A 27,926-nucleotide genomic window follows, 5' to 3' on the forward strand; every position below is an offset into this window, starting at 1 on the left:
GCTTTAGTCCTTCGAAGTTGAAAGGCAAGCAAGTCAGTGCGGGGCTAGCCTTCCTCAATCTTGGTTGCTGGAGTACTAGCTAGATGCGGTGACTTTCTTCTCGATTTCTTACTCGTGATTTTTCTTCAACTTTTTAAGATGGCCGGGGCAATTATTGAAAACATGAGCACCAAAAAGTTGGTGATCGTAGGAGTGATTCTGCTTTTATTCCAAGCGTTTTCTTTTATGGTCGGAGGCTTGATTGGTAAGCATGGTTTTTCCCAATTGTATTCCTTTATGTTGCAACCTTTAGCTTTGTTATGCGATATATGCGGTTGAATAATCACGATTTATAGATCGTATATTTTATGTATCAAATAATGAAAACAACTTAGTTCTTTAGACTATCATTTTAGAGAGTATGGTAATTTTTTAAATCACTGCTATGTTTTGTTATAAAATGGAACACTATGGCGACTGTAGGGCTTGCCTTTAAGTTGTGCCTATAAATTTAACAATGTAGCCTTTAACGAAGTTTTGAACTCTTCAAAGTGTTAAGAAAAATAGAAGCTATTCGCCTCCAACTCAATCGTTTCCTCTGTATTGACGTTGCAAGGTTTAATGTGGTCTTGAAACTTTTGCCATTAATACACACACGACTTTCCTATTTCAGAAAACGTATTATAAAGTATTGAGTTAATTCACTTACTCATTGGCGTATGAGTTTGTTTTTCCAATAAGAATAACCTCTATTCCTGTAAAACACCATAGGAATTGTTGTGTATCTTTAACTTCACTTTGATTGAATACAGAATGTTTGCTCTCCTCCTTTCCCTCATTTGTCTGTCTCCGTGGCCCCAGGCAGGCACCATCTCTTTCTCCCCCCCCCCCTTGCAACCCCCTCAAATCCCAAACCCCTCTTAGCGTTGCATATTTCCGCTTCTCCTGCTGGTTCCATTTGCATGGCTCTACTCCCCACTGACACACACACACACACACACACACACACACACACACACACACACACACACACACACACACACACACACACACACACACACACACACACACACAACTGTCAAAATTGTGTTCTGCCTGAAGTACTACATCATAGTTGCTGTCAGCTTTTATCCCCATGTGCCTACACACTCCCATAGATACTCCTACACAAGCTCAATGTCACAATAGTTGAGTCCTATGAGGCCTGTTACAGATTCTTATCTCTAGTTAATTTGGGGGGAAACTTTCTCCACTCAGTCAGTCTCTTCTCCAGAGCTGGATGGCTACTGAAAAAAATGAGCTTGTTTGGGATGCTCCTGCCTTAGACAGTTTTAATGAAGCCTGATGCTTTTGTATTTGCTCGGTGGCCGGGGCCAGCCAGGGTAATTGAGTAGAAAGGCGTTCGTCTCCCCGTTATTGGACAACTCCGACACAGCATGAGGTCACTGGGCAGAGAGGCGGACACACTAGGGTAGAGACTGGAGGAGCGGTGTGTGCCCGGAATCTTAGGGTCCCGGGATAATTGAACTCTGAGGGGTTCCGTAGAGCTGGTTTAATTCAATTTGGTGTGTCTGTGTGCTTGTTCCTGAGTCGTCCTTTGTGAGGTGATACAGGCACACCTAGTTAAGACACACACACACAGAGAGATAGTTGATGGCCTGATTAGTTTTATGAAGCGGGTGCCAAAGGCCTAGCCTCGAGGGTGCTTTTATGCTGCGGTATGTTTTTTCAGTTACTCTATTGAGAGTAAATAAATTGGCTCGACATCAGCTGGTAATGTAGACCATCTGCACAGACCAGGGCCTCGCAATCGGAAACGTTTCCTTGTTGTAGCTGTTTTCGTCTGTGGATAAATCATTAAAGGTGTATGATATTTGAGCACGTAAGTAACTAATGTGAAACATTGCATTGTTGTAGGTGTCTCAAATGACTTCCCTTTGAGCTAATCATTGATTATAGTGTCTTGATGTATTCCTAGCAGGGATTTGTGTATTGTCCCTGATTTTAGGGGGATATATTGATGAAGGGAGAAGTCACGCATGCTTTTTTGGTCGTGGCTTTCTCTAGCCCTGGGGGCATGGACCATGCTCTTACCTATTACCAATACATTACAGTATTGTGTACTGGGGCATTTCCTGACAGCTACCTTCAAAAGGATTGGGCCTTGCTACAGGGTGTTCTGGCAACATGTTTGGAAATAATTGCCACTTTGTTAAAGCAGGATTTGGCTAGGTTTGATCTAAAACACAACTTCTTTTTTTGGGTGATATTCTATTTGACTGTTTTTGACAATAAATGAAAACTATAGAAAAAATGTCTTCATGTATGCCTACTTTGTTGATCTTGATAGGTGTATGACACATCTTAATCTCCAGAACAAAGCTTTGATTATGAGTTTGGAAATGGATTGTTTTCAACTTTACCATCAGCCTAACTATGAATTCACTGAAAATATACACACTTTGTCACACGTTATAGAATAACAGTTTTTATTTTATTTTTTTATTTTTTATTTAACTAGGCAAGCCAGTTAAGAACAAATTCTTATTTACAATAACGGACGGCGCTGGGCCAATTGTGCGCCGCCATATGGGACTCCCAATCATGGCCGGATGTGATAGTCTGGATTCAAACCAGGGACTGTAGTGACGCCCGTTGCACTGAGATGCAGTGCCTTAGACCGCTGCGCCACTCGGGGAAACAATGGACTTGAAAATTCCACATGATTGCGCTTTTCAGCATAATAAGAAAAGGTTACACATAGAGCATTGAAATAAGAACTGCAACTAAATTGTGGAACCATGTGGTCAGCAACCAAAAATTACCATTTTAAATCCCCAAAATACTATTTACTGCTAATTTCATCAAATATAGTTTTATTTATTTTCCTACACACAAGGTGAACGATGAATAGAACTACTTATGTATCTAGGTTAGCTACCAATGTAACCTAGCAAGCAATTACCCAGGCTAACGTCTGTTTTCCTCTCCCTGTAGCTCCCAGCCCCACCACAGCAGTCCACTACCTGGCTACCAAATGTGTGGACACTGTCAAACACCATCAGAGCACCAAATGGTTCATGCCCTGGGGCCCTAACCAGTGTGACAAGATCCGGGACTTTGATGAGGCCATGGCCAAGAAGATCGAGGCAAACAACATTGTATTTGCCGTCCATATCCCCCTGCCCAACAAAGAGATGAGCCCCTGGTTCCAGTTTATGCTGGTCATCCTACAGTTTGACATTGCCTTCAAGATGTACAACCAGATAGGTGAGCGACACTTCTTGTTAGATTTCAATATGGCTGCTGTTCATTGTGTCGATTGTGTTATTTCAGGAGTGACATTTTTACCTTGTTGATCTTTGTCTCTTTTTTTTGTGTTCTGTCGTATCTCCATCTTGTGTGTTTTTGTTGTCCGTCTGCCTGTCTATCTTTCCGCCTGGTTTGTCTGTCTGTTGTGTCATGACTCATGAGGACTCACCAGTCCAAGCAGTTCTATGACCACTGAAGTATGTGTCCTTTGTCTTCTACACTCTGTGGATCCAATTCTAAAGTATTCATGTGTCTATAGATGCTGTTGATATTAGTGTCCCTCTACATCACCTCAGGCTGTTGGCTGCTTTTGTCCTGCCTATTGTGTTGACCGCGTGAGGCCCCTGAGGAATGTTTCTCTCCTCTCAGTGGATTGCATTTATCTCACGCTGAGAGGAAGGCCTGACAATGACTGATGTGCTGCTGGTTCTCCTTAGTGATACAAGCCTCAGGGATCCATGTCAGAGGCTTATAGTCTCTATAGAACAGGTAGTTGGGGAAACTCGAACTGTGGTGGGCTGTCTCAATTTGGAAGCTGATAGCTTTGCAATTCCCTAATATGAAGTGGAATAACATTCTGCTGGGCATATTTGTCACATTTTCTCCTGGCTATCCTCAAGACGAATTGTAACATGGTACACGGTACGTCCCTCAGTGAGGGTTGGGGATGTGTGTCTCACTCTCCATTGTAGAGGTCAATGTAAAATTAGAAAACAAACACAAAAGCCCTGAAATATTGAGTCATTTTCAGCAGCAGGTGTTAGATTTTTTTTTTTAAATTTAACCTGTATATAACTAGGCAACAAATTATTATTTTACGATGACAGCTTACTCCAGCCAAACCCTCCCCGAACGATGCTGGGCCAATTGTGCGCCTCCCTGATCTGATGAAGGCTAGTTTTTCCTCCATCCCTTTGCTCATCATAGCAGACATCCTGCACCTCCCTGTACCCTCTTAACATTCCTTTACGTTCAGACCAGGAATGTTTGGCCACATCCTTATCCGAACATGGTATCAGTCAGATCTGTGCCCAATTCCGACTTGAACCCAATGCACTTCCTGTATACCTATTGCAATATGGTCCTATATACATGGGAAAAGGTCACCATCGTTCTTACATCTATCCACTCTGTTCTCACAGATCGACCTGAAAATCCTAGGTGTAGGGATGAGAGTTTGATTTGGAGGTGTGCATAGATATCACATTCAGAAAATAATTCAGATATGGCAACCCTCTTCTGGCCTGTGATTAAGGGAAAGGTAATATGGATTTGGGTTTGCTTCTCCCTCCTTTGACTTCTTAACACTGTAGCAAGTGAAATATCTCTTAGTGTGTGGTTAGAAAGGAGGTGGCGACACTGACTGGGCAGATCGGTGCTTGGCGCTGCGCCAGGTCTGGGGCTGTGAAAGAAGGGATTAGAGGGATAACAAAGAGAACTAATGAAGGGGGATCGGTGGGCCGGGCCGGCCTGGGAAAGTGATCAGAACACAGACTCTTTTAAGCTCCAGGAGCCCTTGGGATGGAGGGAAGCAGAGCCCAACGTCTTATGTTGTGTAACAGATTTCTCTCGCCTAGCAGCGGTTGTGCATCAACTACATTCAGCCGCAGGCCTTTTCCTTGAGTGGCTGGTCAGGGGACTGGAACGTAATTACAAATGATTTGTTGACTGCAAATTGACCGCAAGAAGCCCAAACAGACATAATATTTGACTAAAACATAATAATTTCAATCCTTGCTTACATTTATCTACGATCACAAATATATCTTATGTGTGCAAATATTTTGGAACAGATTTTCAAAGTTAAAATCAAACAGAGCTGATTTGCTGGTGTTATGTCCAACAATAAAGTTATTTTTTTTATTCAGAGAACATGGGGATGCCAAATGAGATCATCCGTGGGCCAAATTCAGCCTGCGGGTCTTCAGTTGGGGAACACTGTTGTACAGCAGGGCATGAGGCGCTCTGTAACATCTTCCTCTCACCAAAGATATGTTGTGAAAGTATGCTTGATTTCATTCAACCTTGATTTAACTAGGCAAGTCAGTTAAGAACATTCTTATTTATAATGGCTGCCTACCAAAAGGCCTCCTGCAGGGACGGGGGCGGGGATTATAAAATATATATATACACAAAAAACACACATCACAACAAGAGACAACACTACATAAAGAGAGACCTAAGAAAACAACAGCATGGTAGCAACACATGACGACAACAACGGCAGTAACATGGTAGCAGCACAACATGGTACAAACATTATTGGGCACAGAAAACCGCACTAAGGGCAAGAAGGTAAAGACAACAATACATCAGCGAATCAGCCACAACTGTCAGGAAGAGTGTCCATGATTGAGTCTTTGAATAAAGCGATTTGAGATAAAACTTCAGTTGGAGGGGTTTTGCAGCTCGTTCCAGTCGCTAGCTGCAGCGGCCTGAAAAGAGGAGCGACCCAGGGATGTGCGCGCTTTGGGGACCTTTAACAGAATGTGATTAGGATAACGGGTGGAGGATGAGGGCTGCAGTAGATATCTCAGATAGGGAGTTTAGTGAAGCTGTATTTTATGACATTAAAACTTAAATTCTGAGTGAGGTTTATACAGTTTTTTTCTCATATAAACTATAGTCATGTTTCAGTGTGTACTCATCAATGTGTCGTCATAAAAAAAATAAGTTAATGTCCCAAGCATGAAATTATTGTTGTTTACAGCTTGCGCTGCCAGATTAGTCTTCACCACCCCGTCCCACAATTCCACCCAACCAGATGCTGTGGAATGGGACTGTTATCCACCCCACTCTGAGTCACTGGGGCCAGGCAGACTACCTCTGATCATCTGCCAGCAGTGTTACTGTGCCTGGCCCCGGGCCCTGAGGCAAGGGCCTAATGATCACCCTGATGTCAACAACCGTCTATGACCGAGCCGCGGAGGAGAGCTAGACAACCGGCTCGGAAATGTCAAGCAGCTGCATATCAAACCACGTATTCAACTTCAGAGCTGAAACGTGTGGCTGTAATCCAATCCAGGTTGTCTTTGCAACTCAAGATCATATTAGCTTGCTGAGCTCTAGGTCTCTTTTTGGTCTAAACAGAGGTCATATAGTCTCAGGCAGGAATACTCTTCATGCAAGGCTAGCTCTGCAAACAACCTCTGTTACATTAATAAGGCTAGCTCTGCAAACAACCTCTGTTACATTAATAAGGCTAGCTCTGCAAACAACCTCTGTTACATTAATAAGGCGCAGAGTGCTAATTTGATCAAAGAAAATGAGTTCCAGCAGTCTATTGATGGATCTGGGTTGAGGAGTTCCAGCAGTCTATTGACAGATCTGGGTTGAGGAGTTCCAGCAGTCTATTGACAGATCTGGGTTGAGTTCCAGCAGTCTATTGACGGATCTGGGTTGAGGAGTTCCAGCAGTCTATTGACGGATCTGGGTTGAGGAGTTCCAGCAGTCTATTGACAGATCTGGGTCGAGGCGTTCCAGCAGTCTATTGACAGATCTGGGTTGAGGAGTTCCAGCAGTCTATTGACAGATCTGGGTTGAGGAGTTCCAGCAGTCTATTGACGGATCTGGGTTGAGGAGTTCCAGCAGTCTATTGACGGATCTGGGTTGAGGAGTTCCAGCAGTCTATTGACAGATCTGGGTCGAGGTGTTCCAGCAGTCTATTGACGGATCTGGGTCGAGGCGTTCCAGCAGTCTATTGACGGATCTGGGTCGAGGAAGGAGTTCCAGCAGTCTATTGACGGATCTGGGTTGAGGAAGGAGTTCCAGCAGTCTATTGACGGATCTGGGCCGAGGAAGGAGTTCCAGCAGTCTATTGACGGATCTGGGCCGAGGAAGGAGTTCCAGCAGTCTATTGACGGATCTGGGCCGAGGAAGGAGTTCCAGCAGTCTATTGACGGATCTGGGCCGAGGAAGGAGTTCCAGCAGTCTATTGACGGATCTGGGCCGAGGAAGGAGTTCCAGCAGTCTATTGACTGATCTGGGCCGAGGAAGGAGTTCCAGCAGTCTATTGACTGATCTGGGCCGAGGAAGGAGTTCCAGCAGTCTATTGACTGATCTGGGCCGAGGAAGGAGTTCCAGCAGTCTATTGACTGATCTGGGCCGAGGAAGGAGTTCCAGCAGTCTATTGACGGATCTGGGCCGAGGAAGGAGTTCCAGCAGTCTATTGACGGATCTGGGCCGAGGAAGGAGTTCCAGCAGTCTATTGACGGATCTGGGCCGAGGAAGGAGTTCCAGCAGTCTATTGACATAGCTCTAGGTTATTACTTTCTCAGGGCATCTAAATCTCTCTGGCTGACTGGTAAGCAAAGAAGCAGAGCTCTGTCTGACAATATGGCCTCTGTCTATAACTCAACCAGAACCACTTTCTTTAGACAGTACCACACCAAAGGTAAGGGGATTCTACTCCTCAGTCATATGACTATTGCGGAATGCATAAAGAAGGCCCCCAACAGCACCTTGCCCACTTGGTGTTATAAAGCTGGTCCCTGAGATGAATTGCCCCCCTTTCTTCCCACCCCACTCTACCCCGGAAAACAATCACCCCTGGCAGGGGTCCAGCAATAACACAGCTGTTGAGCAGGCTTAGTCACTGTGGCGATGGCCGCTGGACTGGGGTGGAATGTTTGTGTGTGGTAAGCTGACATTCAGAATCTTTGGCAGTGTTCGCTTGAGAGGGGAGGGATAGAGGGGTTTGAGGAGAGAGAGGACTGCCAATACCCCCCCCCCTCCCTTTCCTCTCTTCTCCCGGTCAGGCCACCGGGTTTCTTTCGGTGCGCTCCAGCTTGTTTCATAACCGCACAAGAGTCTGTTTGGAAGGAGGAAGTACAGAACACTGTCTTTGCAATGTGATCTAAAGCCTGTCTTGGCATTCTGACTCCCATTTAGGTTCTCAAATCACTTAAAACCAGGTTCAGCTCTGAAAGTTTTCACCTTCAAGTCAGCACTATAGTATCATTGCCTATTGTGTAGTAGACTGAACTTGAGGCCTTACGTACATGTACGTAAAATAGCTGTAAACCCCTCAACAGGGAAGTGTTTCAGGTCATGAATCATCCCTGGACTATTTCTGGATCAACACAGCACGCCGACGTGAGCGTTTGGTGCATCTGTTCTGATAGTGTTTTGGATGACATGGTTTCTTTCCTGCAAACTTTGAAGGTTGATGGAACAGTTCATCCCAACTTGAAAGTTTCTCTGTTTTCATACTTCAAATGAGTAACTTTAAGGGCATAAAGTGGAGTGGCTACGGATGTTGAGTTTCTGTATCCCAATTTCCCAAAGGCAAAAAAAATATATATGGATATTTCTGCACATGTGCAGGATAAAACATTTTTACGTAGCTGAATGTCCACTGCTGTCTACATAGCTGCTGTGCTGAGTGTCCACTCTGCTGTCTACATAGCTGCTGTGCTGAGTGCCCACTCTACTGTCTACATAGCTGCTGTGCTGAGTGCCCACTCTGCTCTCTACATAGCTGCTGTGCTGAGTGCCCACTCTGCTCTCTACATAGCTGCTGTGCTGAGTGCCCACTCTACTGTCTACATAGCTGCTGTGCTGAGTGCCCACTCTACTGTCTACACAGCTGCTGTGCTGAGTGCCCACTCTGTCTACATAGCTGCTGTGCTGAGTGCCCACTCTACTGTCTACATAGCTGCTGTGCTGAGTGCCCCCTATACTGTCTACACAGCTGCTGGGCTGAGTGCCCCCTATACTGTCTACACAGCTGCTGGGTTGAGTGCCCACTCTACTGTCTACACAGCTGCTGGGCTGAGTGCCCCCTCTACTGTCTACATAGCTGCTGGGCTGAGTGCCCCCTCTACTGTCTACATAGCTGCTGTGCTGAGTGCCCCCTCTACTGTCTACACAGCTGCTGGGCTGAGTGCCCCCTCTACTGTCTACACAGCTGCTGTGCTGAGTGCCCCCTCTAAATCAAATCAAATTTTATTTGTCACATTCACATGGTTAGCAGATGTTAATGCGAGTGTAGCGAAATGCTACGGTCTACATAGCTGCTGTGCTGCCCCTCCTTGACCTTCTTTGGTCACTAGTGTAGCCTACTAATGTAATGTTGTACACGACACCGTTCAAACAATTGCATTCCATTTCCCTGGTAATCATCAGTGTGATTTCATGTCCTTTTTTCAGGAGCGGAGTGGACTCCATCCAGCTGTTTACATGTTTTACACAATATACATTTTCAACTTGATCGTATAAACTCTGCCAGTATTTGAAACATAAGAAACATAACACTCTACTCAGCAAACTAGATGTAGTCTATCACAGTGCCATCATCTGTTTTGTCACCAAAGCACCGTATACTACCCACCACTGTGACCTGTATGCTCTCATTGGTTATCCCTCACTACATATTCGTCGCCAAACCCACTGGCTCCAGGTCATCTGTAAGTCTTTACTAGTTAAAGCCCTGCCTTATCTCAGCTCACTGGTCACCATAGCAACACCCACCCTTCTGTAAACCGCACACCCAACTACCTCATCCCCATATTATTACTGACCCTCTTGCTCTTTTGCACCCCAGTATCTCTACTTGCACATCATCATCTGCACATCTATCACTCCAGTGTTCATGCTAAATTGTAATTATTTTGCCTTTATGGCCTATTTATAGCCTATCACATTTGCACACACTGTACATAGATTTTTAAAAAAAAAGATTCTACTGAATTATTGACTGTATGTTCATTCCATGTGTAACTCTGTTGTTTTTGTGCCACTGCTTTGCTTCATCTTGGCCTGGTCGCAGTTGTAAATGAGAACTTGTTCTCAACTAGCCTCCCCGGTGAAAATAAAACATGTCACTGGGCGACGCAAAACTAACTTGCCCATTGTCAGATAGATAAAAAAAAACAATCTGGATACAAGCCCGGCTGCCTAGAACGTTCGGCGGCAGAGTTGGAAGACAATTAGCGATTGAATGTTATTTTTTCATCATTGCAAACATTAGCTAAGCTGCTCAGGAGGCAGGCAGGCAGTCAAGTAGTGTTGTTTTTCAGCAACTGTAATATACATGACAACAGACAGACCGAGAAGGCTGGAGCCTTCATAATATACATGACAACAGACAGACCGAGAAGGCTGTAGCCTTCATAATATACATGACAACAGACAGACCGAGAAGGCTGGAGCCTTCATAATATACATGACAACAGACAGACCGAGAAGGCTGGAGCCTTCATAATATACATGACAACAGACAGACCGAGAAGGCTGGAGCCTTCATAATATACATGACAACAGAAAGACCGAGAAGGCTGGAGCCTTCATAATATACATGACAACAGACAGACCGAGAAGGCTGGAGCCTTCATAATATACATGACAACAGACAGACCGAGAAGGCTGGAGCCTTCATAATATACATGACAACAGACAGACCGAGAAGGCTGGAGCCTTCATAATATACATGACAACAGACAGACCGAGAAGGCTGGAGCCTTCATAATATACATGACAACAGACAGACCGAGAAGGCTGGAGCCTTCATAATATACATGACAACAGACAGACCGAGAAGGCTGGAGCCTTCATAATATACATGACAACAGACAGACCGAGAAGGCTGGAGCCTTCATAATATACATGACAACAGACAGACCGAGAAGGCTGGAGCCTTCATAATATACATGACAACAGACAGACCGAGAAGGCTGGAGCCTTCATAATATACATGACAACAGACAGACCGAGAATCATAATATACATGACAACAGAAAGACCGAGAAGGCTGTAGCCTTCATAATATACATGACAACAGACAGACCGAGAAGGCTGGAGCCTTCATAATAGATATGGTTCATTCAAATCGCCTCAGGGTTTGAATTTCAGCTGTTCAGAAATACACTTCTCAAAAAAATAAAGGGAACACTTAAACAACACAATGTAACTCCAAGTCAATCACACTTCTGTGAAATCAAACTGTCCACTTAGGAAGCAACACTGATTGACAATAAATTTCACACGCTGTTGTGCAAATGGAATAGACAACAGGTGGAAATTATAGGCAATTAGCAAGACACCCCCAATAAAGGAGTGGTTCTGCAGGTGGGGACCACAGACCACTTCTCAGTTCCTATGCTTCCTGGCTGATGTTTTGGTCACTTTTGAATGCTGGCAGTGCTTTCACTCTAGTGGTAGCATGAGACAGTCTACAACCCACACAAGTGGCTCAGGTAGTGCAGCTCATCCAGGATGGCACATCAATGCGAGCTGTGGCAAGAAGGTTTGCTGTGTCTGTCAGCGTAGTGTCCAGAGCATGGTGGCGCTACCAGGAGACAGGCCAGTACATCAGGAGACGTGGAGGGGGCCGTAGGAGGGCAACAACCCAGCAGCAGGACCGCTACCTCCGCCTTTGTACAAGGAGGAGCAGCAGGAGCATTGCCAGAGCCCTGCAAAATGAACTCCAGCAGGCCACAAATGTGCATGTGTCTGCTCAAATGGTCAGAAACAGACTCCATGAGGGTGGTTTGAGGGCCCGACGTCCACAGGTGGTGGTTGTGCTTACAGCCCAACATCGTGCAGTACGTTTGGCATTTGCCAGAGAACACCAAGATTGGCAAATTCGCCACTGGCGCCCTGTGCTCTTCACAGATGAAAGCAGGTTCACACTGAGCATGTGACAGAGTCTGGAGACGCCATGGAGAACCTTCTGCTGCCTGCATCATCCTCCAGCATGACCGGTTTGGCGGTGGGTCAGTCATGGTGTGGGGTGGAATTTCTTTGGGGGGCCGCACAGCCCTCCATGTGCTCACCAGAGGTAGCCTGACTGCCATTAGGTACCGAGATGAGATCCTCAGATCCCTTGTGAGACCATATGCTGGTGCGTTTGGCCCTGGATTCCTCCTAATGCAAGTCAATGCTAGATCTCATGTGGCTGGAGTGTGTCAGCAGTTCCTGCAAGAGGAAGGCATTGCTGCTATAGACTGGCCCGTCCGTTCCCCAGACCTGAATCCAATTGAGCACATCTGGGACATTATGTCTCGCTCCATCCACCAACGCCACGTTGCACCACAGACTGTCCAGGAGTTGGCGGATGCTTTAGTCCAGGTCTGGGAGGAGATCCCTCAGTAGACCATCCGCCACCTCATCAGGAGCATGCCCAGGCATTGTAGGCAGGTCATACAGGCACATGGAGGCCACACACACTACTGAGCCTCATTTTGACTTGTTTGGGTTGATAAATTTGATTTCAATTGATAATTTTTGTGTGATTTTTGTTGTCAGCACATTCAACTATGTAAATAAAAAAGTATTTTTAATAAGAATATTTCATTCATTCAAATCTAGGATGTGTTATTTTAGTGTTCCCTTATAATGCAGAGACGGACTACATCATGATTCAGAAGAGGTTGCACAGCCACTGCACGGTCAATCCGATGTCTGCATTTATTGTGATACGACCTCTGCAGAATTAAGGGAATTCATACTTCTTGCGTTTCACATTGAAGAGCTGTTGCGAAGGAAGTTGTGAGTTTGTGTTTATACAGGACCTCCCACAATCACCTACTGTCAACCAATCATGCCAATGCGGAGCTGTACGGAGCCCTTCGCATTGTTCGAAAATTTGAGAGAGACATGGCGATGCGGTACAGAGTTCGCCCTTTGGTGGTAACGTTTAATAGTTTAGTAGTTGCATCCGGCTGTATTTTGAGAAACTCATGCTATCCAGCCGGAAATGTGGAATGGTTCAATGGAAATGCGAGCTTAAGGTTAGAATGTGTCCTACTTCGGCTGGAGGCCTTGTGTGACAACAGTCGGGTGCAACTTTGCCGAACTCCATACAGTAACTGTATCTTTTTGTATTTGAAAAATTATTTCTCGCTGGTATGAAAAGTTGAAATCCACATAGTTTCCAAAACCGTATCGCAAGGATTCTTAACTTTTTAAAACAGTGTCTCGATTGTAGTTCACATGGAGCCAGCTGCAATCCATATGTTCAGTTAATAAACCAGGATGGGGACCACTGTCAGCCCCCTTGGATAGTTGAGAGCTAGCCTCTTACCAAAATGACTCTGTCACCAGAGACCTATATCATCCCAGTCATCGCTGGTTTACACAGATGTATTGATGTCAAAGCTACAAATTTAAATTGAGCAGATGTAAATAGAGAATTTTGATTAACTAGTAGAAAGAGGAGGAAGGGAAGCGCTACTAAGGTACACAATAGTACATGTTGGTAGACAGAAGGTGCTCTTTGGTAAAAGGGGTACATTGGTCATCAAAAAAGGAGGACCAAGGCCTCTTCATATAATTCATTAAAATGTCTATTTGTATGGCATGTTCAATAGAAACAAAGTTTAAAAACTCTGGTTGTTTTGGCTGCGTCGGATTGGATTCATTACATTTAAGAGAATTTGATTAATTGCAAATTCCCCCTTCAATGCTGATCTTGCTTGTTCAGACCTGCATAGATCAAAAACAGGATAGATTTGTAATGAAGTCTCCATAAATGGTATCTATGTGAAGTTTGGTAGGTGGTATATTTGTGAACCTTTGAACATTCAGATCACCCTAAAGTGTGATATGTTGACGTTTTCCCCCGACAGAGGATGGAGCACTGGCCACCATCGACGTGGGTTTGGCCTACAGAGATGACACGCTCAGTGAGTGGACAGAGATGGCCCACTCCATAGAACAGAGGAAGCTCAGCTGCAACTTCACCACCACCAAGGTAAACCATTCCATTCCTCAATATCTGTTGTGCTTCTGGCTTTTGCCTGATTTTGCCACCTGATTTTTCAGGTCTTAATCAGTCTCTCAAAGTCTCATCGTTTCAGCTCATCAGATTTATTTTTGTGTAAAAGAAAAAATCCATATAAGTTGTTGTTGTCCAATTGGATATCTCTTACCATTTATCTTGTGTCCTGCAGACATATGAGAATGAGGGGCGCTACTATGAGTGTGACCTGCTGCCCTTCATGGAGCTGGGCAACGTGGCCCACAAGTACTACCTTCTCAACATCCGCCTGCCTGTCAGCGAACGCAAGAAGATCAACATGGGCATCGGCGAGATCAAGGACATCCGTCTGGTGGTAAGCATTCTCTACTACACATCTCTTCCAGATCGCCCCGTCTCCTCTCGGTTGGGAGAGACTATAATATATCCTTGATTATCAAATATTCTTTACTATGGAGTCTAAACACACGGCCGAAGTGTGAAAATACTTTGGTTAGTTTTTTCGATTTTGTCCAAACCGATGGTCAAAATGGGCAAACGAGATGTTGAAATGAACTGTGTGAAAGACTGTTGCTGAAGGTTTAATTTCCCATCCTATCAGGGTATCCATCAGAACGGCGGTTTCACCAAGGTGTGGTTCGCCATGAAGACCTTCCTCACACCCAGCATCCTCATCATCATGGTGTGGTACTGGAGACGCATCACCCTGATGACACGACCCCCTGTGCTGTTGGAAAAGTAAGGCCGGGCCATATTGTTTATTGGACTGTAAACGGGATGTTTCTTTGTTGTTTATTCAAATTTGGCGTCAAAATAGAGTTCAGTTGTCCAATGACATTGGTTGCTTTATGGGCTTGCGCACCATGTGTGTGAATTGAGAATTGATCTCTAATCCAAACTGCATGGGTGTCTTTTGTCCTAGCGATACACAACTCAAACCTTCAGCCAGTGTAACGGATGTGAAATGGTTAGCTAGTTAGCAGTGGTGCGCGCTAATAGCGTTTCAATCGGTGACGTCACTTGCTCTGAGACCTTGAAGTAGTGGTTCCCCTTGCTCTGTGGAGCGATGGGTAACGATGCTTCGTGGGTGACTGTTGTTGATGTGTGCAGAGGGTCCCTGGGTCGAGCCTGGTTATGGGCGAGGGGGCGGTCTAAAGTTCTGCTGTTACACCAGGGTAAAACCCAGTAACCCCAGTGGATACCAGTTAGGCCTAGTGCTTATGGTAACATTAGTACAGGAGGAGAAATGTCATTAGATTAACTATGGATGAACTGTGCATCTAGGTCAGATCTCAGTGTGCAGTGTCCTGGGTCCGTATTCACAAAGCATCTCAGAGTAGGATTGCTGATCTAGGATCAGCTCCCCCTTGTGCATGCATTCGTAATGATCTAAAAGGCTAAACTGATCCTAGAGCTGCAGTTGGGCAGCTACACTGTTAAATAAAAATGAGTACCAAATGTAGCTTTTTCCAAGCAAAAATGATAACTAACACCAGATTGAAATGATTTACCAATGTAATGTAGAACGATACCCTATGCAGAGAGCTAAACGTTCAGTCTAGTTTCCCCCCTGCAGTGAGGGGAGAGCGTATCAGTATGTCGCTGCGTTCAAAACCACAAGAACATTCGTCGAGGCGTAAAGCGTGTAACAGTCTTTTAGCACTCAACTAACGCTTCCATCTCAATGTTTCCTCGCTCTCTCCATCTTGTCCTTGGTCTTCGGCTCAGAGTCCTCCTTCCCAAATGACTGCAGAGTTCTCAGGAAATGGCCCTCAAACTCTATTTGTGGAGAGGAGATGATTTATTTCATGCTGTAAAAGCTTTGGTGAAGCTGTCATGCTATTCCTTAGAGGTGTCGAGATGGTAATCTTTTTATTTCTAAAGCTAACGAGAGATGTAATGGGGAAATGCCTCTCATAGGTACTTAGGCTCCCTGCTGTCGCTCTGATGGTGGGATTCCTGGGAACTGGACCAAGGTTACGTTATTGTCTATGTAAGAAAAGTCAGTTGACTGACTGCGCAAGGCGGTTGAAACTGGATATGTTTAAAGCACTTGACTGTTTGTGTGGTGGATTATTAGGTTTTATTAGAACTTTTGAAAAACAGAACAACTCAATGACCACCATGCCTCAGAATATGGTTCTCTTTCCAAACCGAAAGTACATTAATGCCATTGTCAGTAGTTAACTGTTAATTGCTGGTGGACTACTTGGCAAGGTTTCCTGGAAGAATATAAAACACTGGAGGAATAAGTGTGTTAATGGCAGCAGTACACACTGACTAAGTCTATGCCTGAAGTTTGTTTCCACTAAAGGAATTTTTGATTCTATTGAGTTAGTACTTTTATTTCCCCAGGATGTAAATGCCTCTTATCTGGCTTTTTATGTACTGGAGGTTGATGCCTTATCTGTCTCTTTACTGTTTATTTCTGGCTCTCTTTAGGATGTACTGGATGCCTCTTATCCGTTGGATGTACCCTCTTATCTGGCTCTCTTTACAGGATGTACTGGAGGTTGATGCCTCTTATCCGGCTCTCTTTACAGGATGTACTGGAGGTTGATGCCTCTTATCTGGCTCTCTTTACAGGATGTACTGGAGGTTGATGCCTCTTATCTGGCTCTCTTTACAGGATGTACTGGAGGTTGATGCCTCTTATCTGGCTCTCTTTACAGGATGTACTGGAGGTTGATGCCTCTTATCTGGCTCTCTGAAGCTTGTTTAGTTGCTGTGCTCTTTATACACACCTCTCTCCTGACTGTATATTCGCAGAGTGCAGGACATTCCCTGCATACCAGCCCAATGTGGTCTCGCACTGTTCACTCGGTAGAACATGCCGGAACGGTTCTCGCTGCCGACTCTTCTGGAATGTGATTAATGTTTTTAGAGTCAATTGCAAACCGTCATCCACACACACACACACATACACCCACCTCTCAGCCCGCACTGCACCCCTCATTCTCCCTGCAATATGCCCACCTCTCTATCCCGCACCCCTCCCTCCCTTCCTCCCGTCCTCTTTGCAATTATCCTTTCATCTTTCCCAGCATGCAGGGACTTGCAGAAATTGAACAGATAAGCCTTATTAGGTTGATATTTTATTTATTTTACCAGCAGTGATTTATCAAAGCCTGCAGTGTGGTACAGTGGCTGGGGAGGTGGACTATGGAGTCTCCCCAGTGGCTGGGGAGGTGGACTATGGAGTCTCCCCAGTGGCTGGGGAGGTGGACTATGGAGTCTCCCCGGTGGCTGGGGAGGAGGACTATGGAGTCTCCCCGGTGGCTGGGGAGGAGGACTATGGAGTCTCCCCGGTGGCTGGGGAGGTGGACTATGGAGTCTCCCCGGGGGCTGGGGAGGTGGACCATGTTATGAGTTCTCCCGTTACATTTCCGTCCGATTTTTAGTGGCTATGTTGAGTTGAAAGAACATGTTAAATTATCTGAACCCAACCATTTAACAATTCTGCTGAATTATAAGAAAAATGTCCATGATCATTTATATTGCTTGTGAGCATTATGTTAATGCTGTATGCTATTGATTTCTATTTCTATTTATGTTGATGATCATGATGATGATTGTGGTGATGATAATGATTTTGATAATGATCCAGTTGATGGTGTGTCCTCCAGGGTGATCTTTGCCCTGGGCTTGTGCATGACCTTCATCAACATCCCGGTGGAGTGGTTCTCTGTGGGGTTCAACTGGACCTGGATGTTGCTGTTCGGGGACATCCGGCAGGGCATCTTCTACGCCATGCTGCTCTCCTTCTGGATCATCTTCTGTGGAGAGCACCTCATGGTCTGTCTCTTCACCTTCTCACCAACGTGGTATCCATTGTGCCAGTGACTTGGTATCCATTGTGCCAGTGACTTGGTATCCATTGAGCCAGTGACTTGGTATCCATTGAGCCAGTGACTTGGTATCCATTGTGCCAGTGACTTGGTATCCATTGTGCCAGTGACTTGGTATCCATTGTGCCAGTGACTTGGTATCCATTGTGCCAGTGACTTGGTATCCATTGTGCCAGTGACTTGGTATCCATTGTGCCAGTGACTTGGTATCCATTGTGCCAGTGACTTGGTATCCATTGTGCCAGTGACTTGGTATCCATTGACCCAAATCTTTAGCAAGGAAGCTCCCCATTGTAGTGTGGTTGACATTTAAAAGGTAATTTCCAATTGAGCTGACATGTGTAGTGTTTACCGTGAATGCAGTCTACACGAAAATGGTAACATTGCCTTTCAAATTAAATCAAATGTATTTATTAAACCCATTTTTTTCATTAGCAGATGTCACAAAGTGCTTATACAGAAACCCAGCCTAAAACCCCAAACATCAAGAAATGCTGATCTAGAAGCATGCACGTTATCTAGGAAAAACTCCCTAGGGAGAAACCTAGAGAGGACCAGGCTCTGAGAGGTGGCCAGTCCTCTTCTGGCTGTGCTGGTAGAGATTACAGTATAAGAGTACATGGCCATTAAGGCCAGATCGTTCTTCAAGATGTGCAAATGGTCATAGATGACCATCAGGGTCAAATACACTGAACAAAAATATAAAGTAAAGTGCTGGTTTCATGATTTGAAATAAAAGATCCCAGAAATGTTCCATATGCACAAAAAGCTTATTTCTCGCAAATGTTGTGCAGAAATTTGTTGACATCACTGTTAGTGAGCCTTTCTACTTTAAGACAATCCATTCACCTGACAGGTGTGGCATATCAAGAAGCTGATTAAACTGCATGATGATTACACAGTTGTGCCTTGTGCTGGGGGCAATAAAAGTCCACTCTAAAATGTGCAGTTTTGTCACTAAAGACAATGCCACAGGTGTCTCAAGTTGAGGGAGGTTGCAATTGGCATGCTGACTGGAGGAATGTCCACCAGAGCTGTTGCCAGAGAATTGAATATGGATTTTTCTACCATAATTAATCAATTAAACTGATTTATAAAGCCCTTTTTACATCAGAAAGCCACATCCAATCTCGTTTTTAGAGAATTTGGCAGTACGTCCAACCGGCCTCACAACTGCAGACCATGTGCATGGCGCCGTGTGGGCGAGCGGTTTGAATTCGTATCCATGGACTAGGTATGACTTTGTATCCATAGTCCTAAAACCTTTTTAGGCTGCTTAATGTCTTGCTATCTGCTATGTTAAATAAAGGTTATAGAAGGAAAGGTCTGGCATGGTATTGTGCCCTTTGTGGTATACACCAAATTAGAATGGTTAGCTGTATGGCCATTGTAGATTTGTTTCATTTGCGTACATACATACAGTGTCTTCACAAAGTATTCATACCCCTTGACTTATTCAAAATGTTGTTACAGCCTGAATTTATTGGGGAAAAAAATACAGATCTCATTTACAATTTACATAAGTATTCATACCCTTGAGTCAATACTTTGTAGAAGCGCCGTTGGCAGTGATTACAGATGTGAGTCATTCTGGGTAAGTCTCTCAGAGTGATTACAGCTGTGAGTCATTCTGGGTAAGTCTAAGAGCTTTGCACATCTGGACTTTGCAACATTTGCCCGTTTTTAAAATTCTTCAAGCTCTGCCAAGTTGGTTGTTGATCATTGCTAGACTATTTTCAGGTCTTGCCATAGATTTTCAAGTCGATTAAAGTCAAAACTGTAGCTCGGCCACTTAGGAACATCCACTGTCTTCTTGGCAAGTAACTCCAGTGTAGATTTGTTATTGTTCTGCTGAAAGGTGAATTCATCTCGCAGTGTCTGTTAGAAAGCAGACTGAACCAGGTTTTCCTCCAGGATTTTGCCTGTGCTTAGCTTCATTCCATTTATTTTTATCCCTGCAAATTCCCCAGTCCTGAAAGATTACAAGCACCGACAACATGAGTCAGCCGCCACTATGAGGTGCTCCGTAATGTGTTGTACTGGATTTTCCGCCAACATTAACTCTTTGTATTCAGGACATATAGTGAATTGCAGTGACACATTATTTTGTTTACAGTATTACTTTAGTGCCTTGTTGCAAACAGGATGCATGTTTTGGAATATTTAAATTTTTTGCAGGCTTCCTTCTTTTAACTGTCAATCAGGTTAGTATTGTGGAGTAATTACTATGTTGTTGATCCAGCCTTTGTTTTCTCCAGTCACAGCCATTCAACTATGTAACTGTAAAGTCACCATTGGCGTCATGGTGGAATCCCTGAACAGGTTCCTTCCTCTCCGGCAACTGAGTTAGGAAGGAGGTCGATCTTTGTAGTGACTAGGTGTATTGATAAACCATCAAAAGTGTAATTAATAACTTCACTATGCTCAAAGGGATATTCAATGTCTAAATTTGCTTTGCCTCATCTACCAATAGGTGCCATTCTTTGAGGCATTGGAAAATCTCCCTGGTCTTTGTGGTTGAATCTGTGTTTTGAAATTCACTGCTCAACTGAGGGACCTTATAGATGTGTGTGTGTGTGTGTGGGTACAGAGATGAGGTAGTTATTCAAAAATCATGTTCAACGCACATGTATTATGTGACTTAAGCCATAACAAAGGTGTTGAATACTTATTGACTCAAGTCATTTCAGCTTTACATTTTTCCATAATTCCACTTTGACATTATGGGGGGTTGTGTGTGTGTGTGTAGGCCAGTGACAATCTAAAATGAATTGATTTTAAATTCAGGGTGTAACACAACAAAATGTGGGAAAAGTCCAGGGGTGTGAATCCTTTCTGAAGGTGTTGTAGATGCAGGGTTTAGTTTAGACCAGGATACTGCTGTTTTCTCTCTTCCATCCCCCCTCTCTTGTATTTTCTCATTACCCTCAGGACCAGATGGAGAGGAACCATTTCTCAATCTACTGGAAGCAGGTGGGACCCATTGTCTTCGGCTCCTTCTGCCTGTTTATCTTCGACATGTGTGAGAGGTGAGGCTGAAAACACACACACACACACACACACTTCCTTCGTCACACTGTCAAAATAAAACTTGTTTAGAAGTTACCACCACAATTCTGCAGGGACCATTTCTGAAATATTTTTTTCCCACCAGGGGAGTCCAATTGAAGAACCCTTTCTACAGTATTTGGGCTTCCGACGTGGGGACTGAGTTGGCTGTATTCTTTTAGATTAATATGATTACTCCTTACCGTAAAAAGTTGACGGACCAAGGGAGAGTAAACTAGGGATGAAGTCTTGTAAGTCTGAAAATAATGTGTCCATGTTAATGTACTGTATATTCCAATTTCATCTCCCAGTGTTTCCTAGTTTTAGTTTTTCTTTGATCTCTCTCATTTCATTGCAACATAGGGCCAGATTGTATATCAATATTTGACATACTAACATTAATCAGAGCACTTCTCCTCCATCAGTCACAGGCTGTCCCTGAGGTCCTCTCCACTGTTCTGTGCTGCAGTGAGGAATAATTCAGTGTTGCTGGCAGTGCCTACTCCTGCCTTGGGCCATCGCCTGTCTGTCTCCCTGTCTGTCTCCCTGTCTGTCTCCCTGTCTGTCTCCCTGTCTGTCTCCCTGTCTGTCTCCCTGTCTGCCTGCCTGTCTGCCTGCCTGTCTGTCTGTCGTGGGGACCCCCCCCCCCTTATCAAAATCTAGTGGCAGCAAGAGTCTCTTGGTTCGTCTCTCGCTCTCCTTCACTCTTGCTTTCTCCCTCTAGCATGTTCTCGTTCTTGCTCACTCTCTAGTCTAGTGGGAGAAAAACAGCAATCTCTATCAAGCCTAGAAGTAGACCATGGCATATTCACTAGCTTTTACAACCTTTCAGCCAAAGAGGTTTCCATTTGTTTATATTTAGTGTTCCTGGAAGTAAGCTTGCCATGGGTTTGTAAATGTACGTAGAGCTAAGACTGGGGGTTCATATGTAAAGTAAGGGCAGCGGATCCTAAATGGTGCTTCAGTTACGGTTGGTCCTATTTCTCCCTAACTGTTGGAGTCTAGCCTTTTTCAGTTTGTTGAGTAATATTGTAACTATTTATTAAGCTATGCTTTTTAGCATCACCATGCTAGTTCCCTCCTTGACTGAGGTTGATAAGATGGCGTTCATCATCGTGGCGGGGATCTGTGCCTGTCTCTACTTCCTCTTCCTGTGCTTCATGGTGTTCCAAGTGTTCCGCAACATCAGTGGGAAGAGGTCCTCCCTGCCCGCCATGTCCAAGGCCAGACGCCTGCACTATGAGGTCTGTGTGTGTGTGTGTTTGAGTATGCATTTGTGCACCTAAAATTGTGTTATCATACAGTACCAGTCAATAGTTGACACACCTACTCATTCAATTGTTTCTTTATTTTTTTACTATTTTCTACATTATAGAATAATAGTGAAGACATCAAAACTATGTAGTATGCTTGTCCAACAGTCTTGAAGGAGTTCCTACATGCAGAGTAGTTGTTGGCTGCTTTTCCTTCACTCTGTGGTCCAACACATCTCAAACGATCTCAATTGGGTTGAGGTCGGGTGATTGTGGAGGTCAGGTCATCTGATGCAGCTATCCTCCTTGGACAAATAGCCCTTACACAGACTGGAGGTGTTTTGGGTCATTGTCCTGTTGAAAAACAAATGATAGTCCCATTAAGTGCAAGCAAGATGGGATGGTGTATCGCTGCAGAATGCTGTGGTAGCCATGCTGGTTAAGTGTGCCTTGAATTTGAAATAAAATCACTGACAGTGTCACCAGCAAAGCATCGCCACACCTCCTCCTCCATGCTTCACGGTGGGAACCACACGTGCAGAGATCATCTGTTCACCTACTCTGGGTCTCACAAAGACACGGTGGTTGGAACCACACATCTAAAATTTGGACTCCTCGGACCAAAGGACAGATTTCCACCGGTCTAATGTCCATTGCTCGTGTTTCTTGGCCCAAACAAGTCTCTTCTTATTGGTGTCCTTTTGATGTGGTTTCTTTGCAGCAATTTGACTATGAAGACCTGATTCATGCAGTGTCCTGAGGAAACAGTTGATGTTGAAAAGTGTCTGTTACTTGAACCTGAAGCATATATTTGGGCTGCAATTTCTGAGGCGGGTAACTAAATGAACTTATCCTCTGCAGCAGAGGTACCTCTGTGTTCCTTTTCTGTGGCGGTCCTCATAAGAGCCAGTTTCTTCCTCTCTCAGGGGATCATCTTCATGGATAGTAATAGTAACTGTAATTTTCCTCTCTCAGGGCCTTATCTTCCGGTTCAAGTTCCTCATGTTGGTCACTCTGACCTGCGCTGCAATGACTGTCATCTTCTTCATCATCAGTCAGGTGAGTCATGTCTGTGCGTTTGACTGCAGGGGTGTCCCAGAATCCTCTGGAGAGGATTAGGTATTTAAGCATGTTCATTAGGCAACTTCGTAGCTAAATGTTTTTCACTGGAAAAATGAAAACAAGTGTTTCTTATTGGACATGGTTTTGTAGTGTTTTTGCTTACATTTCGTACCTATTGAACACAACCCATATTGTCTAGGTGAATGAGGGCCACTGGCACTGGGGAGACTACACGGTGCAGGTGAACAGTGCCTTCTTCACGGGAATCTACGGCATGTGGAACCTCTACGTGTTCGCCATCATGTTCCTGTACGCTCCCTCACACAAACGCTACGGAGACGAGCAGTCCAGTGGTGAGTCCAGCGAACAGCTGCCTCTAATGGTCAACCGTGTCAGTAGGTCAAAAAGGAAGTCACATTTTATTGACGTGTATCATAATAGTCTTGATATACTTTACTGTACAGAAAAATAATAAAAGTGTCTCTTGTGACTGTTAAGGTCAAATATCTTGAAAAATATCTTACATTTTTATGTTATCTTACATTTCAAAATTCTATTTCAATTTATCTTAAAATAAGTTGACCAATGACTTTAGATAATTTATCTTGGTAAGCAAAACGTATTTAAAAAAACACATCACTCAATGTCAGATATTTAGGCTTGCTTAGATTTCCCTTTTTGCATTGCAGTTTCAACAGACAAAGTAATAAAGTATACTGCCTTACTTGAATCAGAAGGAATGAAATGAAATGAAAATTGGATCTACAAAAGCTGTTCAGGAGAAAAAAGTTAAATGAAAGCCGTCTTAAAAAGTTACCACAATTGCGGTGGATTCAGACAAAAAAAATGTCAAAGTTTTGGACTATTTAAAATGCTTTTCAACAGAAATGCTTTTCTTATTGACTTTCAGGTTCAGGTAGCCGCTCCCCAGGGCCGGTTCCAGACATAAGCGACGTAAATGTTCCCTTAGGAGCCCCTGGCCCCAAAATATGATACAGAGCCTTCAGAAAGTATTCACACCCTTTGACCTATTCCACATTTTGTTGTTAGTCTGATTTCAAAAAGTAGATGTTTTTTCTTCTCTCTCGCCCGTCTACACACAATACCCCATAATGACAGTGAAAACAACATGTTAGAAATTTGTGAAAATTTATAAAAAATTAAATACGGGAAGATCTAGTTTACATAAATATTCACACCCTTTGAGCCAATATATGTTAGAATCACATTTAGCAGCAGTTACATCTGTGAGTCTTTCTGGGTTAGTCTAAGAGCTTTGCACACCAGGATTGTATAATATTTGCCCATTTATTATTTTCTAAATTCTTCAAGCTCTGTCAAGTTGGTTGTTGATCATTGCTAGACAACCATGTTCAAGTCTTGACATATATTTTCAAGGAGATTGAAGTCAACTGTAACTAGGCCACTCAGGAACATTCACTGTCGTCTTGGTAAGCAACTCCAGTGTAGATTTGGCCTTGTTTTAGGTTATTATCCTGCTGAAAGGTGAATTCATCTCTCCATTGTCTGGTGGAAAGCAGGCAACCATGTTTTCCTTTAGGATATTGCCTGAGCTTAGCCAGTTGAGAACAAGTTCTCATTTACAACTGCAACCTGGCCAAGATATAGCAAAACAGTGCGACCAAAAACAACAGTTACACATAAATAAACAGATTTTTCTATTGTGTTATTGACTATGTACAGTGTGTACAAATGTAGAAAATTAGAGGTAAGGCAATAAATAGGCAGTTATAGGGTTTAGCTCCATTCCATATAAAAAATTTATCCTGAAAAACTCCCCAGTTGTTAACGATTTGAAGTATACACATAACATGATGCAGCCACGACTGTGCTTGAAAATGTGGAGAGTGGTACTCCATATTGTGGTGTATTGGATTTCCCCCAAACATAACACCTTGTATTCAGCACAAAAAGTTAATTGCTTTGCCATAATTTTTTCAGTATTACTTTAGTTCCTTGTTGCAAACAGGAAGCATGTTTTGGAATAGTGTTATTCTGTACAGGCTTATTTTCACTCTTGTCAATTAGGTTCGTATTGTGGAGTAACTACAATGCTGTTGACCCATCCTCAGTGTTCTCCTATTACAGCCATTAAACACTGTTTTAAAGTCACTATTGGCCTCACGATGAAATACCTGAGCGGGTTCCTTCCTCTCCCGCAACTGAGTTAGGAAAGACAACTGTATATTTGTAGTGAATGGGTGTATTGATAATGTCACCATGCTCAAAGGGATATTAAATGTCTGCTTTTTGAATTTATACCCATCTACCAATAGGTGCCATTCTTTGCGAGGCATCGAAAACTCCCTGGTCTTTGTGGTTGAATCTGTGTTTGAAATTCACTGCTCAACTGAGGAACCTTACAGATAATTGTAAGTGTGGGGTACAGAGATGAGGTAGTCATTTAAAAATAATGTTAAACACTATAATTGCACACAGTGAGTCAATGCAACTTATTATGTGACTTGTTAAGCACATTTTTACTCCTTAACTTATTTAGACTTGCCATAACAAAGAGGTTGAATACTTATTGACTCAAGACTTTTCAGCTATTGATTTTTAATGTATTTTTTACTATTCAAATACATAAATTCCAGTTTGACGACATGGGGTATTGTGTGTAGACCAGTAACAAAACATCTCAATTTAATCCATTTTAAATTCTGACTGTTATAACAAAATGTAGAAAAGGTCTAGGGGTGTGAATACTTTCTGAAGGCACTGTTTATATTTTTAACAAAATGTAGAAAAGGTCTAGGGGTGTGAATACTTTCTGAAGGCACTGTTTATATTTTTTGGGGGGAACTCCGTCATGTTCTCCACCTACTATTGAGAGTAAGAATAGTAGAGTCCATCAAGTGCAATTTTGAAATTTGGTTGGGCCTCAGCAGTTTTGTTCTCTGTCAGTCACTCAATTAGCTATGTCAGCGAACAATTTTTAGATTGCCATCTAAACTTCTAGTATTCATGGCCAAATACCGACCGGGGACCCTGACCTCCAGGGGACCCAATGGATTTTGTTAGTACTTCTCACTCAGATATTAAGATGGCATAAGTCATGACAAAATATGTAGAATTGCAGGGAATTTGTTTTAAAACCGCAAAAATGTATCTCCACCCCATGGCAAAATGTGTACAATAGCAGGAAATTTGTTTTAAAACACCCAATTTTTCACCACTGTCAAGATGGGGGACACTAAAATGTTGAGGTAAGGGACCCGCCCAACCAAATTTTGCTAAGGGCCCCCGAAAGGCTGCAGCTGGCCATGCTCCTCCCTGTTTCAGTTTTGTTTTCTTCCATTTGGTGCCTAATGAGCACAAAGCAGATGACCCAGATGTACTGCTGTCTGTGTTTACTATACTGACGTATGTTGGTCACTGTGCAGGAGACGCAGGAGCCAGTGGCGAGGACATCCAGCTGACCACCACCATCACCCACGTGGACGGACCCACCGAGATCTACAAGATGACGGGCAAAGAGGCCCAAGAGTAGCCCTCCCCCCCTTGACATCAAACCACCTACAAGCACCTCTCCCTCAAACCTGGACGGTGCTTCCTTTAGCCCTACTACCCATGTGCCCCACATTGTCCCAAAAGTTCAAAAGCAACTTTCTCTGTAGCCCTTTAGTCCTTTCATTTCATTGCAGACATGGGGCCAGATTGTATATTCATTTTTGACATTTGACATAGTCTGTTAACTCTGTTTGTAATAATGTTGTTGTTGTTGAACAACTGTACTCTTATGAAGTCCAGGTTGTGAAAATCTGATTTGCGATGGAGTGGAAGGATGTAGAACAGCATTTGCTGGTCATGAGGTAGTTGGGGAGGGAACGAAACACTCCAGGTAGATGTTGTCTTCACAAATCTAGGATCAGCATACCATCCCTCAAAATCCTGAACCAACCCATTAGGGGTAAAGTGCAGATCTGAAGTTAGATCAGTGTCCAGTGGCAACGGCATCCAACTACAGGAGAAACATTGTGGGCTTTCAAGGCACTGTGGCGTAACTGGTTGCCTCACTGAAGACAACATTACTTGGTTCTTTAGAGAGAACTACATTTGGATGACTGCTGTTTTTGGCACTCCGCCTCTGCAGATTTAGATTGAAACAACCAGTAGGACAAATAAGTGTATGTCAATGGTACAAGGTCCAAGATGACCACTTTCTGAAGATCTGTCAAAAGAAAGCATATCTCTGCAAGTTGTCAGTAATATCTTTGTCTTTTTTGTCACTTCTGTCCGCACTCACGTTCAGCTGTACACATCCATGGAACTTTCTAGAGACGACTGTGTTCTCTTGTCTATCACTCTCCCAAGTGGGGGGGATAATACCTTTTTGTATTGTGGGGGGAAAAAATGACAAACCACAGGGCCGTTTTGGGAAACACCAAGTTCATTATGTTACGTTGTAGATATATATATTTTATAAAGTGCTTATTTTCAACTGTATGAAAGATTTGCATATGCTGTATCACTTACTGTCTGTTGGCAAAAAAATAAATAATTGAGATTCGAAGATGACTATGACGTGGTAGTGTAGTAGTTTTGTGCTTTTTATGCTAAATTAAATAAAATGTTTACTTTATACCTAGTTTTGGAATATTTTCAAAGTATATTCACAAGTTGTTGTAGGGAATTTCCTTGTGGTCTAAGAAAAATGCAACTTAACTAGCATTTCTATTTTAGGCTAATTGTTTTATGTGC

The 27,926-nt window shown here is 43.6% G+C and overlaps 1 protein-coding gene across 1 annotated transcript; it reads left to right on the forward strand.

Annotated features, from left to right (window-relative positions):
* LOC135558500 (protein wntless homolog) lies at positions 1-27,807 on the forward strand. Its single transcript, XM_064992340.1, has 12 exons — positions 1-244; positions 2,977-3,249; positions 13,860-13,984; positions 14,184-14,345; positions 14,592-14,728; positions 17,617-17,785; positions 20,770-20,867; positions 20,993-21,056; positions 21,987-22,130; positions 23,115-23,198; positions 23,401-23,554; positions 26,609-27,807. The coding sequence occupies exons 1-12, from the start codon at positions 139-141 to the stop codon at positions 26,713-26,715; spliced, it is 1,623 nt and encodes a 540-aa protein (XP_064848412.1). The 5' UTR covers positions 1-138; the 3' UTR covers positions 26,716-27,807.
* Positions 27,808-27,926: the final 119 nt, after the last annotated feature.

This window comes from Oncorhynchus masou, chromosome 17 (genome assembly GCF_036934945.1).
Source record: "Oncorhynchus masou masou isolate Uvic2021 chromosome 17, UVic_Omas_1.1, whole genome shotgun sequence".
NCBI lineage: Eukaryota > Metazoa > Chordata > Actinopteri > Salmoniformes > Salmonidae > Oncorhynchus > Oncorhynchus masou.